At 46.4% G+C, this 12,521-nt stretch overlaps 1 protein-coding gene across 1 annotated transcript in view; it reads left to right on the top strand.

The window, feature by feature from the left end:
- LOC138371809 (protein O-mannosyl-transferase Tmtc3-like) overlaps positions 1–3,723 on the top strand; it is a 192,936-nt gene extending 189,213 nt beyond the window's left edge. The window contains exons 2-5 of the mRNA XM_069336835.1: positions 2,095–2,272; positions 2,539–2,681; positions 3,123–3,294; positions 3,688–3,723. Coding sequence (XP_069192936.1) covers positions 2,095–2,272; positions 2,539–2,681; positions 3,123–3,294; positions 3,688–3,723 — 529 coding nt within the window. The remainder of the gene's footprint in view (positions 1–2,094; positions 2,273–2,538; positions 2,682–3,122; positions 3,295–3,687) is intronic.
- The last annotated feature ends 8,798 nt before the right edge of the window (positions 3,724–12,521 follow it).

Below are 12,521 nucleotides of genomic sequence, written 5' to 3' on the forward strand. Positions count from 1 at the left end.
CGCTAAACCCCTGCCAAGTGAAAACCTTTTAAATCTTCACAAACCCCCAGGAAGAAAAAATGTTTCAATTTGCGCGAGTCGACCTTACTATGTTGTGCCGCCAATGGCCTTTGCCTTCATCAACACACGCAAATACTCGTCTGTATTCCGCAACCATTTGTCGCCGTGTCTCAGAACACCGGAGCTCTTGGTGACAGTTCTTCTGTGGCTGACAGCTAACTCGAGCACCACACCACCCAACCTGCCAATTTATTGTGTGCATAGGAAGGGGATTTGTGTCGGGGCCCTTGGGTTGGGTTAGGGCAACCCTAGTTGGGGTTTTAGGGTGCTTACCTGTTAGTGCTTACCTAGTTGTGCTTGCGGGGGTTGAGCTTTGTCTCTTTGGTCCCGCCTCTCAACCGTTGAGTGCTTATCAACCAGTGACTACGAGGAAGTGGGGTAGAACTCTTTATACCCCGTTTACTTCTCCTGTTGTATACGCTTTACTTATGCTATCATGCCGTTCAATTTCTTAGTCGAATCTGTCCTTAAAGTTGTGGATGGAGGTGGCTTCCACAACATTTTCTCTCAGTGTCTCCCACTTGTTGACACCTGTGAATATTTCCTAGCATATCTTCGACTCATGTCGAAGATATGCTGTTTCCATCTTCTGTTTCCATCTTCCATTTATGTCTGCTTGTAATATTTTCTCTCAATTTAAAGAGGCAGTCTTTGTCCACCTCGTCTATTCCCCTCAGTATCTTGTATGTTGTGACCATGTCTCCGTTACTTGTATCTTTTAGGGTTGTGAGGTCCAGTTCCTTCAACCTATCTTTCTAGTTTAACCATTCATAGCTCTAGAGCTACTGTAGCGGCAAATCTCTACACTATTTGAATATTATTTTTATGCTACACCACGTTTGGGTTCCAGGCCGGTGCTGGATACTCCAATATTGGTCTACCGAGAGTTGTGTAGACTGCCTTGAAAGAGTCCTGATTAAGGCTTCTAAACGAGGTTCTAATGTTCGCCAGCGGTCGAAGGGTGCCGTTGTCACCCTGCCTGCATGTGTCTGGTGTTGTCACCCTACCTGCATGTGTCTGGTGTTGTCACCCTGCCTGTGTGTCTCTCTGATGTTATCACCCTGCCTGTGTGTCTCTCTGATGTTATCACCCTGCCTAGTGTTGTCACCCTGCCTGCATGTGTCTAGTGTTGTCACCCTGCCTGCATGTGTCTAGTGTTGTCACCCTGCCTGCATGTGTCTGGTGTTGTCACCCTGCCTGTGTGTCTCTCTGATGTTATCACCCTGCCTGTGTGTCTCTCTGATGTTATCACCCTGCCTAGTGTTGTCACCCTGCCTGTGTGCCTCTCTTGTGTTGTCACCCTGCCTGTGTGTCTCTCTGGCGTTGTCACCCTGCCTAGTGTTGTCACCCTGCCTGTGTGCCTCTCTGGTGTTGTCACCCTGCCTGTTTGCCTCTCTGGTGTTGTCACCCTGCCTAGTGTTATCACCCTATCTAGTGTTGTCACCCTGCTTGTGTGTCTCTCTGGCGTTGTCACCCTGTCTAGTGTTGTCACCCTGCCTGTGTGCCTCTCTGGTGTTGTCACCATGCCTGTGTGTCTCTCTGGTGTTGTCACCCTGCCTGTGTGCCTCTCTGGTGTTGTCACCCTGCCTAGTGTTGTCACCCTGCCTGTGTGCCTCTCTGGTGTTGTCACCCTGCCTAGTGTTGTCACCCTGCCTGTGTGTGTCTCTCTGGTGTTAATGTTGGACTTGTATTCACTCTTTCTCTCTCCGGGTGAGGGAATGAGAACTGACTTTCGTTGCTAAATTCATTTATTTTTTTACTTGGTTAATAAATTACACGTAGATACGGAAGCAAATATAATCAGGCCAGGAACGGAACCCTATCTGAATTGTCTGTATTTTTAAGTTCTTAAGTCTTCCTCAGCTTCGTGTTTTCCCTCTCTCTCTCTCTCTCTTTCGGGCACAGGACACGTAATGTATTCATGAGATGGTTTTATATTCAGCTTCCCTGCCTCCCACCCCCCATACGTATATATATACCCCGTCCCCACAAGGAATTAACGCGGCGTTCCATCTTTCCTTTCTCTCTCTGCAGAGTCAACCACATGCTGTTCGGGCTGCGATCACTCGGGTTTCACTTGGTGAACGTGGCGCTGCACTCATGCGTCTGTCTGCTGCTGACGCGGCTCCTGCTGCGTCTGCTGCACCTGCCGCAGGGCACCGTCCTGTCTGCCGGTCTGCTCTTCGCCACCCACCCCGTCCACACCGAGGCGGTGAGTACAGCGCTCGCCTCCGCCCGCGGACGCCAGTCGCATACTATTAGTTAACATGATGATCGTGGTACGTGTTGTTGACGCAACTGGCAGTGCGTATAATGCTGGTAAGAACCCTATGTCTAGAGTGAGGAATATACGTATCTGTCGATGTGTATATTTGTGATAGGAACTGCACTATACGCACCTGTGTATAATGGTGGTTGAAGTTTTGTGTCTATACACACTTGCGCATGTGTATACGATTATCTGTGCATGTGTATAAGTCAATAAATCAAATGTACATTAAGACTGATCCATCAGGTTGTGGGTGCATAATAGAGGCTCTCCATCAGGTGACTGGAATGGTGGGGCGAGCAGACGTCCTGGCTGCCATCTGCTTCCTGGCTGCCATCCTCTCCTACCACAGGTGAGAGTAAGACCTCTCTCTCTCTCTCTCTCTCTCTCTCTCTCTCTCTCTCTCTCTCTCTCTCTCTCTCTCTCTCTCTCTCTCTCTCTCTCTCCTCTGTACCCAATGTATAAGCCACCTGATATCTGCCAGGCAAGTGGAACTTTCATCTCAATTTGTTTTCCAAATACAAGTGTGTTCATTCCTTCTCGTTCCTCACTGCTGCCTTCTACAGCCCTCTCCCTCTCGGAGTGCTTCTCTCTCCTCCCGCCTCCCATTCACCTTCCGGCTGCGTATATCTTATATAATAGGACACATAAAACGCAAATTTGCGTATTCAATAATGCTTTGTCGGCGGAGAAGGAAAACTGGAAGCTTTTGTCCAGATGGTGACCAAAAAGGGGCTTTTATTCCACAAGAAGACTATTGAATGGAAATATTAAAAAAGGTAATTTTTCATAGATTATCAGAAGGTGTGGGGGTTCGATTCCCGCAGATCCTAGTGATTAGGCACCATTCCTTCACGTCAACTCGTTGTCATATCCTTACCAAGTGCTATATAGTCATTGTGGCTAAGCTCTCGCCTGATTACCTCACCGTACTTGAGGTGTGGGTACACAGCTTACACAAGATGGTAAGAGCAGGAGCCATGTATGTAGAGAGAGAGAGAGAGAGAGAGAGAGAGAGAGAGAGAGAGAGAGAGAGAGAGAGAGAGAGAGAGAGAGAGAGAGAGAGAGAGAGAGAGAGAGACAGAGAGAGAGAGAGAGAGAGAGATAAAGAGAGAGAGAGAGAGAGAGAGAGAGAGAGAGAGAGAGAGAGAGAGAGAGAGAGAGAGAGAGAGAGAGAGAGAGAGAGAGAGAGAGAGAGAGAGAGAGAGACAGAGACAGAGAGAGACAGACAGACAGACAGACAGACAGACAGACAGAGAGACAGAGAGAGACAGAGAGAGAGAGAATGCAACGTTTTGGTGGGAAACTAATGATAAACTTAGATGAGAGGATAAGGTTTTATTTTGGTGTTTTTTAAGATATACAGAAAGTCAACTTGTGCAGAGCTGTGCTAGGCGGACAGAGTGAGGAGTGCAACTGTCATGGCTGCCATCCCATTTTCCCTATCCACGACCCACGGACAGTTTTGTGTCCCAGTCCTCAATTACTGCTCTGTAAGTCGGTCGTTGCTATAAAGGGGACAGTCCCAGTTATCTCTACCTGCCCAGGGTTTGATCTGACGTCGTTCTTGCTTGACAGAATAGTTAAGGGTGTTTATCACTACAAAACGGAGCTTCAAAACGTTCTCTCGGTCGTTCTCAACGTCAAAAAACGGTCGTACTAGAGCACCTGGGCCCCAACCTACCAGAGGACCCACGAACACAACACGGGCCAGAGTGTGTCAATTTCGCAAGTTGCTTCCATGTTATCTAAGTTTTAGGCCTTAGATAAAGTATATGTCAAAATGCGACGTGCTATTACGAGGAGAGGTTGCAAATACACCGAGTGTATTTATGGGTGTATATACACCTTGTACATATATGGGTGTATTTACACCCTTTCTCGGCGTATATACCCTGAGAGCTTACTGCAGGTCTTGACCTGGATTCACGAAGCAGTTACGCAAGTACTTACGAACGTGCACATCTTTCCTCAATCTTTGACGGCTTTGGTTACATTTATTGAACAGTTTACAAGTATGAAAACTTCCCAATCAACTGTATTTATTGTTATAAACAGCCTCCTGGAGCTTCTGAGCTCATTAACTGTTTAATAATTGTAAACAAAGCCGCCAAAGATTGAGAAAAGATGGACAGGTTCGTAAGTACTTGAACTGCTTCGTGAATCTGGCCCCTAGAAGCCTCCTGTTTCTCAGAGACAAGGTTGCACCATTTATAGGCACATAAGGCACTTTAATGCAAGATTCAAACACACATGAAGTAGTAGAAGTGAAAGGATTACGGCGATAGATACGGTTGGATAGCCTTCCCGATAGATACACTGAGCAAGACATATTTCCAACAGGAAGGGACGGGGTGGTGGGGGGGGGGGGGAATCCGAGGCCAGAAATTATAAAACAGGTTAGTCAATAAGAGATATAAATTCTCAGAGAAACATTTCTTGAGACTACGAGAAAGTACCACACACACACATGCCATTATGGTGGTTAATATTTGCCTGTGTGAGCCACCTGTGTGAGCCGCCTGTGTGAGCCACCTTTGTGAGCCACCTGTGTGACCCGCCTGTGTGAGCCACCTGTGTGAGCCGCCTGTGTGAGCCACCTGTGTGACCCGCCTGTGTGAGCCACCTTTGTGAGCCACCTGTGTGACCCGCCTGTGTGAGCCACCTGTGTGACCCGCCTGTGTGAGCCACCTTTGTGAGCCACCTGTGTGACCCGCCTGTGTGAGCCACCTGTGTGACCCGCCTGTGTGAGCCACCTTTGTGAGCCACCTGTGTGACCCGCCTGTGTGAGCCACCTGTGTGAGCCACCTGTGTGACCCGCCTGTGTGAGCCACCTTTGTGACCCGCCTGTGTGAGCCACCTTTGTGAGCCACCTGTGTGACCCGCATGTGTGAGCCACTTGTGTGACCCGCATGTGTGAGCCACCTGTGTGACCCGCATGTGTGAGCCACCTGTGTGACCCGCATGTGTGAGCCACCTGTGTGACCCGCATGTGTGAACCACCTGTGTGAGCTGTTACACTCCGTTCTTTATGGCTCGTGACACTTAACAACCATATAATGGCAATAAGGTAATTATTAATTAACTAAATTAAAAAATTATCAGATTTACATGCATAAACAGAGGTAATGTAGTTTAATATAATACAGTTATATATTTATAAAATAAAAGAGGAAATTGCTGGCAACTGCACATCATAGCAGGAAGTAATGTGTCTCACGGTGTTGCCAACTAGATGAACAACTAAAGTGGTTTCTCACGGTGTTGCCAACTAGATGAACAACTAAAGTGGTTTCTCACGGTGTTGCCAACTAGATGAACAACTAAAGTGGTTTCTCACGGTGTTGCCAACTAGATGAACAACTAAAGTGGTTTCTCACGGTGTTGCCAACTAGATGAACAACTAAAGTGGTTTCTCACGGTGTTTCCAACTAGATGAACAACTAAAGTGGTTTCTCACGGTGTTGCCAACTAGATGAACATTACAAAATATAACTTTCTCACGATAAGACTGACTTTTTTTTTATCTTTATTTAAAAAAAATTCAATATAAATTACATATACATAAGTGTTACAAGGCAATTATACATTACAATTCTTAGTGAACAAGTGTTTCAGTAGTACAGAACAAGATCTTTAGAAAACCCTGAATGTTATACTTATTTACCTATAAACGATTTACAAAAATTGGAGAATAAATTTACATTAAAATACAGGGGAAATTATTACATTTATATATATTTTATATAATTCTCAGTAAACCAATTTTCCTATATCATGAGCGAGCATGAGCCGTAAACCCCAAATGTTATACCTGATCCTTGCCTCGCAAGAACTTCAATATTTTGTCTACTGAGTAACCTTCCTGCCTGCCTATCCACACACAAAAAATGTAATCAGAAAGTAACATAATTATTGTATTCCTAATTTTCTTGCATTTTATGTCAATATGAAACATTAAAAACCTCCTTAACTTCACTCTAATACTTGGTCCACATAAAGCTTTAAGAGTGTCTCTAATCCAGTTTACAAGAACAACTTTCTGCTTACAGAAATAAAATATATGCATATTATTTTCAATTTCAGTACATTGGTCACACCTATTGTTGTCCTTAATGCCCAACATTCAACAACCTATCATTAGTAGGAAGGGTCTCATGAATATAGCGATACACAGCTCACGTTGTTTTGGGGCAATAAATTTAACATGAAGGTTTGCCCATATTACTTGCCAGCTAAAGAGTGGATATGCCTCCTCTACTCTAGGAACTATATTTGGCAGTATAACATCATACACTTGTTTACTGTTCATCATTAAAAAACCTTCAATATTACAAATCCGCCTGAGAACATCAATTGCACATGAATAAAAGTGCGGTGAAATAAAGGCAAGGTCAGTATACTCTGGCATATGTATCAAATAGCTAACACGTAATTTACAATAGTAATGTCCTAGTGCATTTACACTATTCCTCTGCATTATCTCCTTTCGAAAAGTAACACATAAGATTGCCAATGACTTATGGTACACATTCAGTATTCCTATTCCACCGTTTTTCTTACCTTTACATAGGGTAGTTCGTTTAATTGGTTGGTATCTACCATACCATACATATCTAAAAATAGTTTTGTCAATCTCTATAGCACTTTTCTTGTCTATGGGAAAGCTGTGAGACAAATACCACACTTTAGACAAAATTTTGCAATAGATTATTACAGCCTTCTGAAACAGGGTTAATTTCCTATTTGACAACATATTCGTCGTAACTATTATATTCCCACATAGTACTTGCAAATTCGTAACCAATGTTGTTTCATATGTTTTACACCAGCAAATCCCAAGAGCTTTAATAGATTTCACTACCTTGAACCATGAACCTGTCCAGTTAACCTTATTACACCAACTGCCAAGCCCCATCATACACGTTTTGTTCTTGTTAATAACAGCACCTGTCGCTCGTTCAAAGTTGTCTAACTCATTCTGAACATTCACCACCGAGTCTTCTGTCGACACAAAAATAGTTGTATCGTCTGCATAACCAACAACAGGAAGTGTCATAGCATTAGGAAGACGAGGTGGAACAATAAAGTCATTGCTTGTTATTGCCAAGTACAGTGGCTCTTGAAATATAACATACAAAATCATTGAAAGGGGACATCCCTGACGTACAGATCGTTCAACTGAAAAAGGTTTACTTAAGACTCCATTGATACAGACGCTGCTCCGACACTGTTTATAAAGCATACGGATCCAATCAATAAATTCTTGTGCCACTCCTACCCTATCCAATATTTCTAATACAAACTGAACATCAACACGGTCAAAGGCTTTCGACCAGTCGAGGTTTATCATGGAGAAAGGAACATTATTCTCAGACACATAATACACAACATCCCTAATTACATTATTACAATTGATTATAGATCTTCCAGGCACACCACAAAACTGTTCCTTTGATATAAGTTTATCCATTGCAATCCTAAGTCTATTTGCCAACAGTTTCGATATTATTTTATAATCCTGGTTTAGTAGGGAAAGTGGCCTCCAGTTCGTTAGAATATGCAAATCACCCGTTTTAGGTATTATCTTAATAATCCCATGAGATTGTGACATGCTAAGCTTCCTATGCTGTATGCTATACTGCACCACTTGTACAAAGTCTTTACCAATGACATCCCATAGATAGAAATAAAATTCCGCCGGGAACCCATCACAGCCAGGTGATTTACCCTTCTTTAAATTTTTGACCACACTCCACACTTCCTGCTTATCTACATCTGCCAATAATGACGTGTTGCCATCCTGGGTTAAAACCCGTGTACATTTTCCAAGGAAATACTCCCGCATACCTTGGTCCACGTTCACTTTTTTGTACAATTTCTCTAATTCACCTCGAACATAACATACAATCCCATCCGTATTCGTCATATCCGTCCCATCACCTGCTTTAATACTAGTCACAAGTGCTGTACCCTTGTTATTCTTGACTTTACTTAACAAATAAGGAGAGAGTTTTTCACCATACATCCTATCAATAATCTGGAGGCGAACATTGACTTCTTCAGATATTTCATCCCTCAATTTGTTAATTCTGTCTTTTAAAATGGTAATTTCTTCATACTTGTCTAATCCCATATTGACCTTTACATAAAGTTGTTTTAGTCTGTGTTGGAATAAGTTTAACAGACCATATTTTTCAGCAGCCTTTCGTTTGGATACTTTCACGAAGAAACTTTGCATGCAACTTTACACATGTCCCACCACTCCAATAGACATGTGAACTTACGTTTTTGACCAACCAGATGTTCCCACAATACTTGAAAATTATCAATTACATCTCTACTCTGCAACAGACTGCAATTGAGCTTCCATGACCCTGTCCCCACTTTACCTGATCGTCAATAACAAGCTTCACCACAACCATACAGTGATCTGAAAAGCTGTCCGGAACAGTACTGCAAGAACTAATTTTATCATGGAACGAGTGCATATATAATCTGCCAAGCCTAGAACCATAATTCTGGCGAACATATGTGTATTCATATACACCTCCGTTAATGCTATTTGCATCCTTGAGACCAATACATTTCAAAAGCGTAATTAAAGCAGGAGATACACATGCGTTCGACTGAATGCTACAATCTCTCATATAAGTGACACAATTAAAGTCGCCACCAAAAATAACGTTACGCGTATCATTTCTGAAAAAATATAATAACTCGTTAGAGAACAAGTCCTCCCTCTCTTTCTTCCTGCGGGTGCCAGAGGAAGCATACACATTAAGTACAGGAATTATTGTGTCAAAAAAGGAAATCCTCGCATATAAAACATTACCATTAACATCCATTTCAGTATTAAGAACCTTGATGTGGGCTCGCTTAGCAATCAATATCATCGTACCACCTTTCAACAAGGTCGTTGGATTTATCAATATTTCAAAGAAATCAAGCAGCACATCAAGTTTCTTAACATCTTGTACATTGTGTTCTTGCACTAAAAGTACATCCAAATTATCATATTTAAACAATGATAACAGCTGCAACTGTTTATTTCTACAATTGAGCCCATTAATGTTCAAAGTAGCACAATTAAAATTAATAGGCTTCACGAATGTAATTTGAAGAGAAACCAAAATTACTCTTTATCCATCATTATCACACTTGACACTATCTTAGTGTCATCTTTCCCTTTTCGAAATCTAAGTTTAATATTTGCACTCGCGTCTCGATTCTGTTCATGTTCCACAAGATCCCACCATGTCTTATCACTGTTCTCTCTACCATGATCCTCACTCACCGGTTGTACTGTGCCCTCGCTACGTTTCGGTGACTCTTCGTGGCCTTGGTCACGGTGAACTTCAACGGCAACAACCTGTTCAATTTTGTAAGAGACTTTTAATTTAGCTGCGAAATCCTTCATACGTTCCAGATCAATACTCCGAGTAAATTTTTTCCGTTTCTTCCCGTGACTGGTTACAGACCCAGCCTTCACACCCTTAGCCTTCACACCCCCAGCCTTCACACCCTTAGCCTTCACACCCCCAGCCTTCACACCCTTAGCCTTCACACCCCCAGCCTTCACACCCTTAGCCTTCACACCCCCAGCCTTCACACCCTTAGCCTTCACACCCCCAGCCTTCACACCCTTAGCCTTCACACTACCCCTACCCTTTCTATCATACCTTACTGAAGAGGGTGGAGTTGCCCTCTGCACAGACATTTCTACATCACTATCCTCCATTGTGTCATCCTCTACATCCAGTTGACAACCAATTACTTGTTCCATCCTCACCTCTAAGACTGACTAGCTCATCATTACAAAAAATAATATATAATGATTTCCCACGGTATGGTCAACCAGATGATCATTACCAAAATATAACATACAAGTAATGATATAATATGTAAGTATATACAAGTAATGATATATAAGCACATACCAAAATATAACGTATAAACACATACCAAAATATAACGTATAAGCACATACAAGTAATGATATAATATATAAGCATATACAAGTAATGATGCATGGCACAAGTAAATTATTTACTATTTATATATGTATCCAATAGGGGTACGTAACATTAGCCACCTGTGTGAGCCACCTGTGTGAGCCACCTGTGGGAGCCGCCTGTGTGAGCCACCTGTGTGAGCCGCCTGTGTGAGCCACCTGTGTGACCCGCCTGTGTGAGCCACCTGTGTGAGCCACCTGTGTGACCCGCCTGTGTGAGCCACCTGTGTGAGCCGCCTGTAAGAGTCACCTGTGTGAGCCACCTGTGAGAGTCACCTGTGTGAGCCACCTGTGTGAGCCACCTGTGTGAGCCGCCTGTGTGAGCCACCTGTGTGACCCGCCTGTGTGAGCCGCCTGTGAGAGCCACCTGTGTGAGCCACCTGTGTGAGCCACCTGTGTGACCCGCCTGTGTGAGCCACCTGTGTGAGCCACCTGTGTGACCCGCCTGTGTGAGCCACCTGTGTGAGCCACCTGTGTGAGCCACCTGTGTGAGCCGCCTGCGTGAGCCACCTGTGAGAGCCACTTGTGTGAGCTGCCTGCGTGAGCCGCCTGTGTGAGCCACCTGTGAGAGTCACCTGTGTGAGCCACCTGTGTGAGCCACCTGTGTGACCCGCCTGTGAGAGTCACCTGTGTGAGCCGCCTGCGTGAGCCGCCTGTGTGAGCCACCTGCGTGACCCGCCTGTGTGACCCGCCTGTGTGAGCCACCTGTGTGAGCCGCCTGTGTGACCCGCCTGTGTGACCCGCCTGTGTGAGCCACCTGTGTGAGCCACCTGCGTGAGCCACCTGTGTGAGTCACCTGTGAGAGCCACCTGTGAGAGCCTCCTGTGTGAGCTGCCTGCGTGAGCCGCCTGTGTGAGCCGCCTGTGAGAGCCACCTGTGTGAGCCGCCTGTGTGAGCCGCCTGTGTGAGCCGCCTGTGAGAGCCGCCTGTGAGAGCCGCCTGTGAGAGCCACCTGTGTAAGCCACCTGTGAGAGCCACCTGTGTGAGCTGCCTGTGAGAGCCACCTGTGTGAGCCACCTGTGAGAGCCACCTGTGAGAGCCACCTGTGTGAGCTGCCTGCGTGAGCCGCCTGTGAGAGTCACCTGTGTGAGCCGCCTGTGAGAGCCGCCTGTGAGAGTCACCTGTGTGACCCGCCTGTGTGAGCCACCTGTGAGAGCCGCCTGTGAGAGTCACCTGTGTGAGCCACCTGTGTGAGCCGCCTGTGAGAGTCACCTGCGTGACCCGCCTGTGTGAGCTACCAGTGTGAGCCGCCTGTGAGAGTCACCTGTGTGACCCGCCTGTGTGAGCCACCTGTGTGAGCCACCTGTGTGAGCTGCCTGCGTGAGCCGCCTGTGAGAGCCGCCTGTGTGAGCCACCTGTGTGAGCCACCTGTGTGAGCTGCCTGCGTGACCCGCCTATGTGAGCCACCTGTGAGAGCCGCCTGTGTGAGCCGCCTGTGTGAGCCACCTGTGAGAGCCGCCTGTGTGACCCGCCTGTGTGAGCCGCCTGTGTGACCCACCTGTGTGACCCACCTGTGTGAGCCACCTGTGTGAGCCGCCTGTTTGAGCCACCTGTGAGAGCCGCCTGTGAGAGCCGCCTGCGTGAGCCACCTGTGTGACCCGCCTGTGTGAGCCGCCTGTGAGAGCCGCCTGCGTGAGCCACCTGTGTGAGCCGCCTGTGTGAGCCGCCTGTGAGAGCCACCTGTGTGACCCGCATGTGAGAGTCACCTGTGTGAGCCACCTGCATGAGCCACCTGTGTGACCCGCCTGTGTGAGCCGCCTGTGAGAGTCACCTGTGTGAGCCGCCTGTGTGAGCCGCCTGCGTGAGCCACCTGTGTGAGCCGCCTGCGTGAGCCACCTGTGTGAGCCGCCTGTGTGAGCCGCCTGTGTGAGCCCCCTGTGTGAGCCGCCTGTGTGAGCCGCCTGTGAGAGCCACTTGTGTGAGCCACCTGTGTGAGCCGCCTGTGAGAGCCACCTGTGTGAGCCGCCTGTGTGAGCCCCCTGTGTGAGCCGCCTGTGTGAGCCGCCTGTGAGAGCCACCTGTGTGAGCCGCCTGTGTGAGCCACCTGTGTGAGCCACCTGTGTGAGCCGCCTGTGTGAGCCACCTGTGTGAGCCGCCTGTGTGAGCCACCTGTGTGAGCCGCCTGTGTGAGCCACCTGTGTGAGCCACCTGTGTGAGCCCCCCTGTGTGAGCCACCTG

Source organism: Procambarus clarkii, chromosome 4, assembly GCF_040958095.1.
Source record: "Procambarus clarkii isolate CNS0578487 chromosome 4, FALCON_Pclarkii_2.0, whole genome shotgun sequence".
In the NCBI taxonomy this organism is placed as follows: domain Eukaryota; kingdom Metazoa; phylum Arthropoda; class Malacostraca; order Decapoda; family Cambaridae; genus Procambarus; species Procambarus clarkii.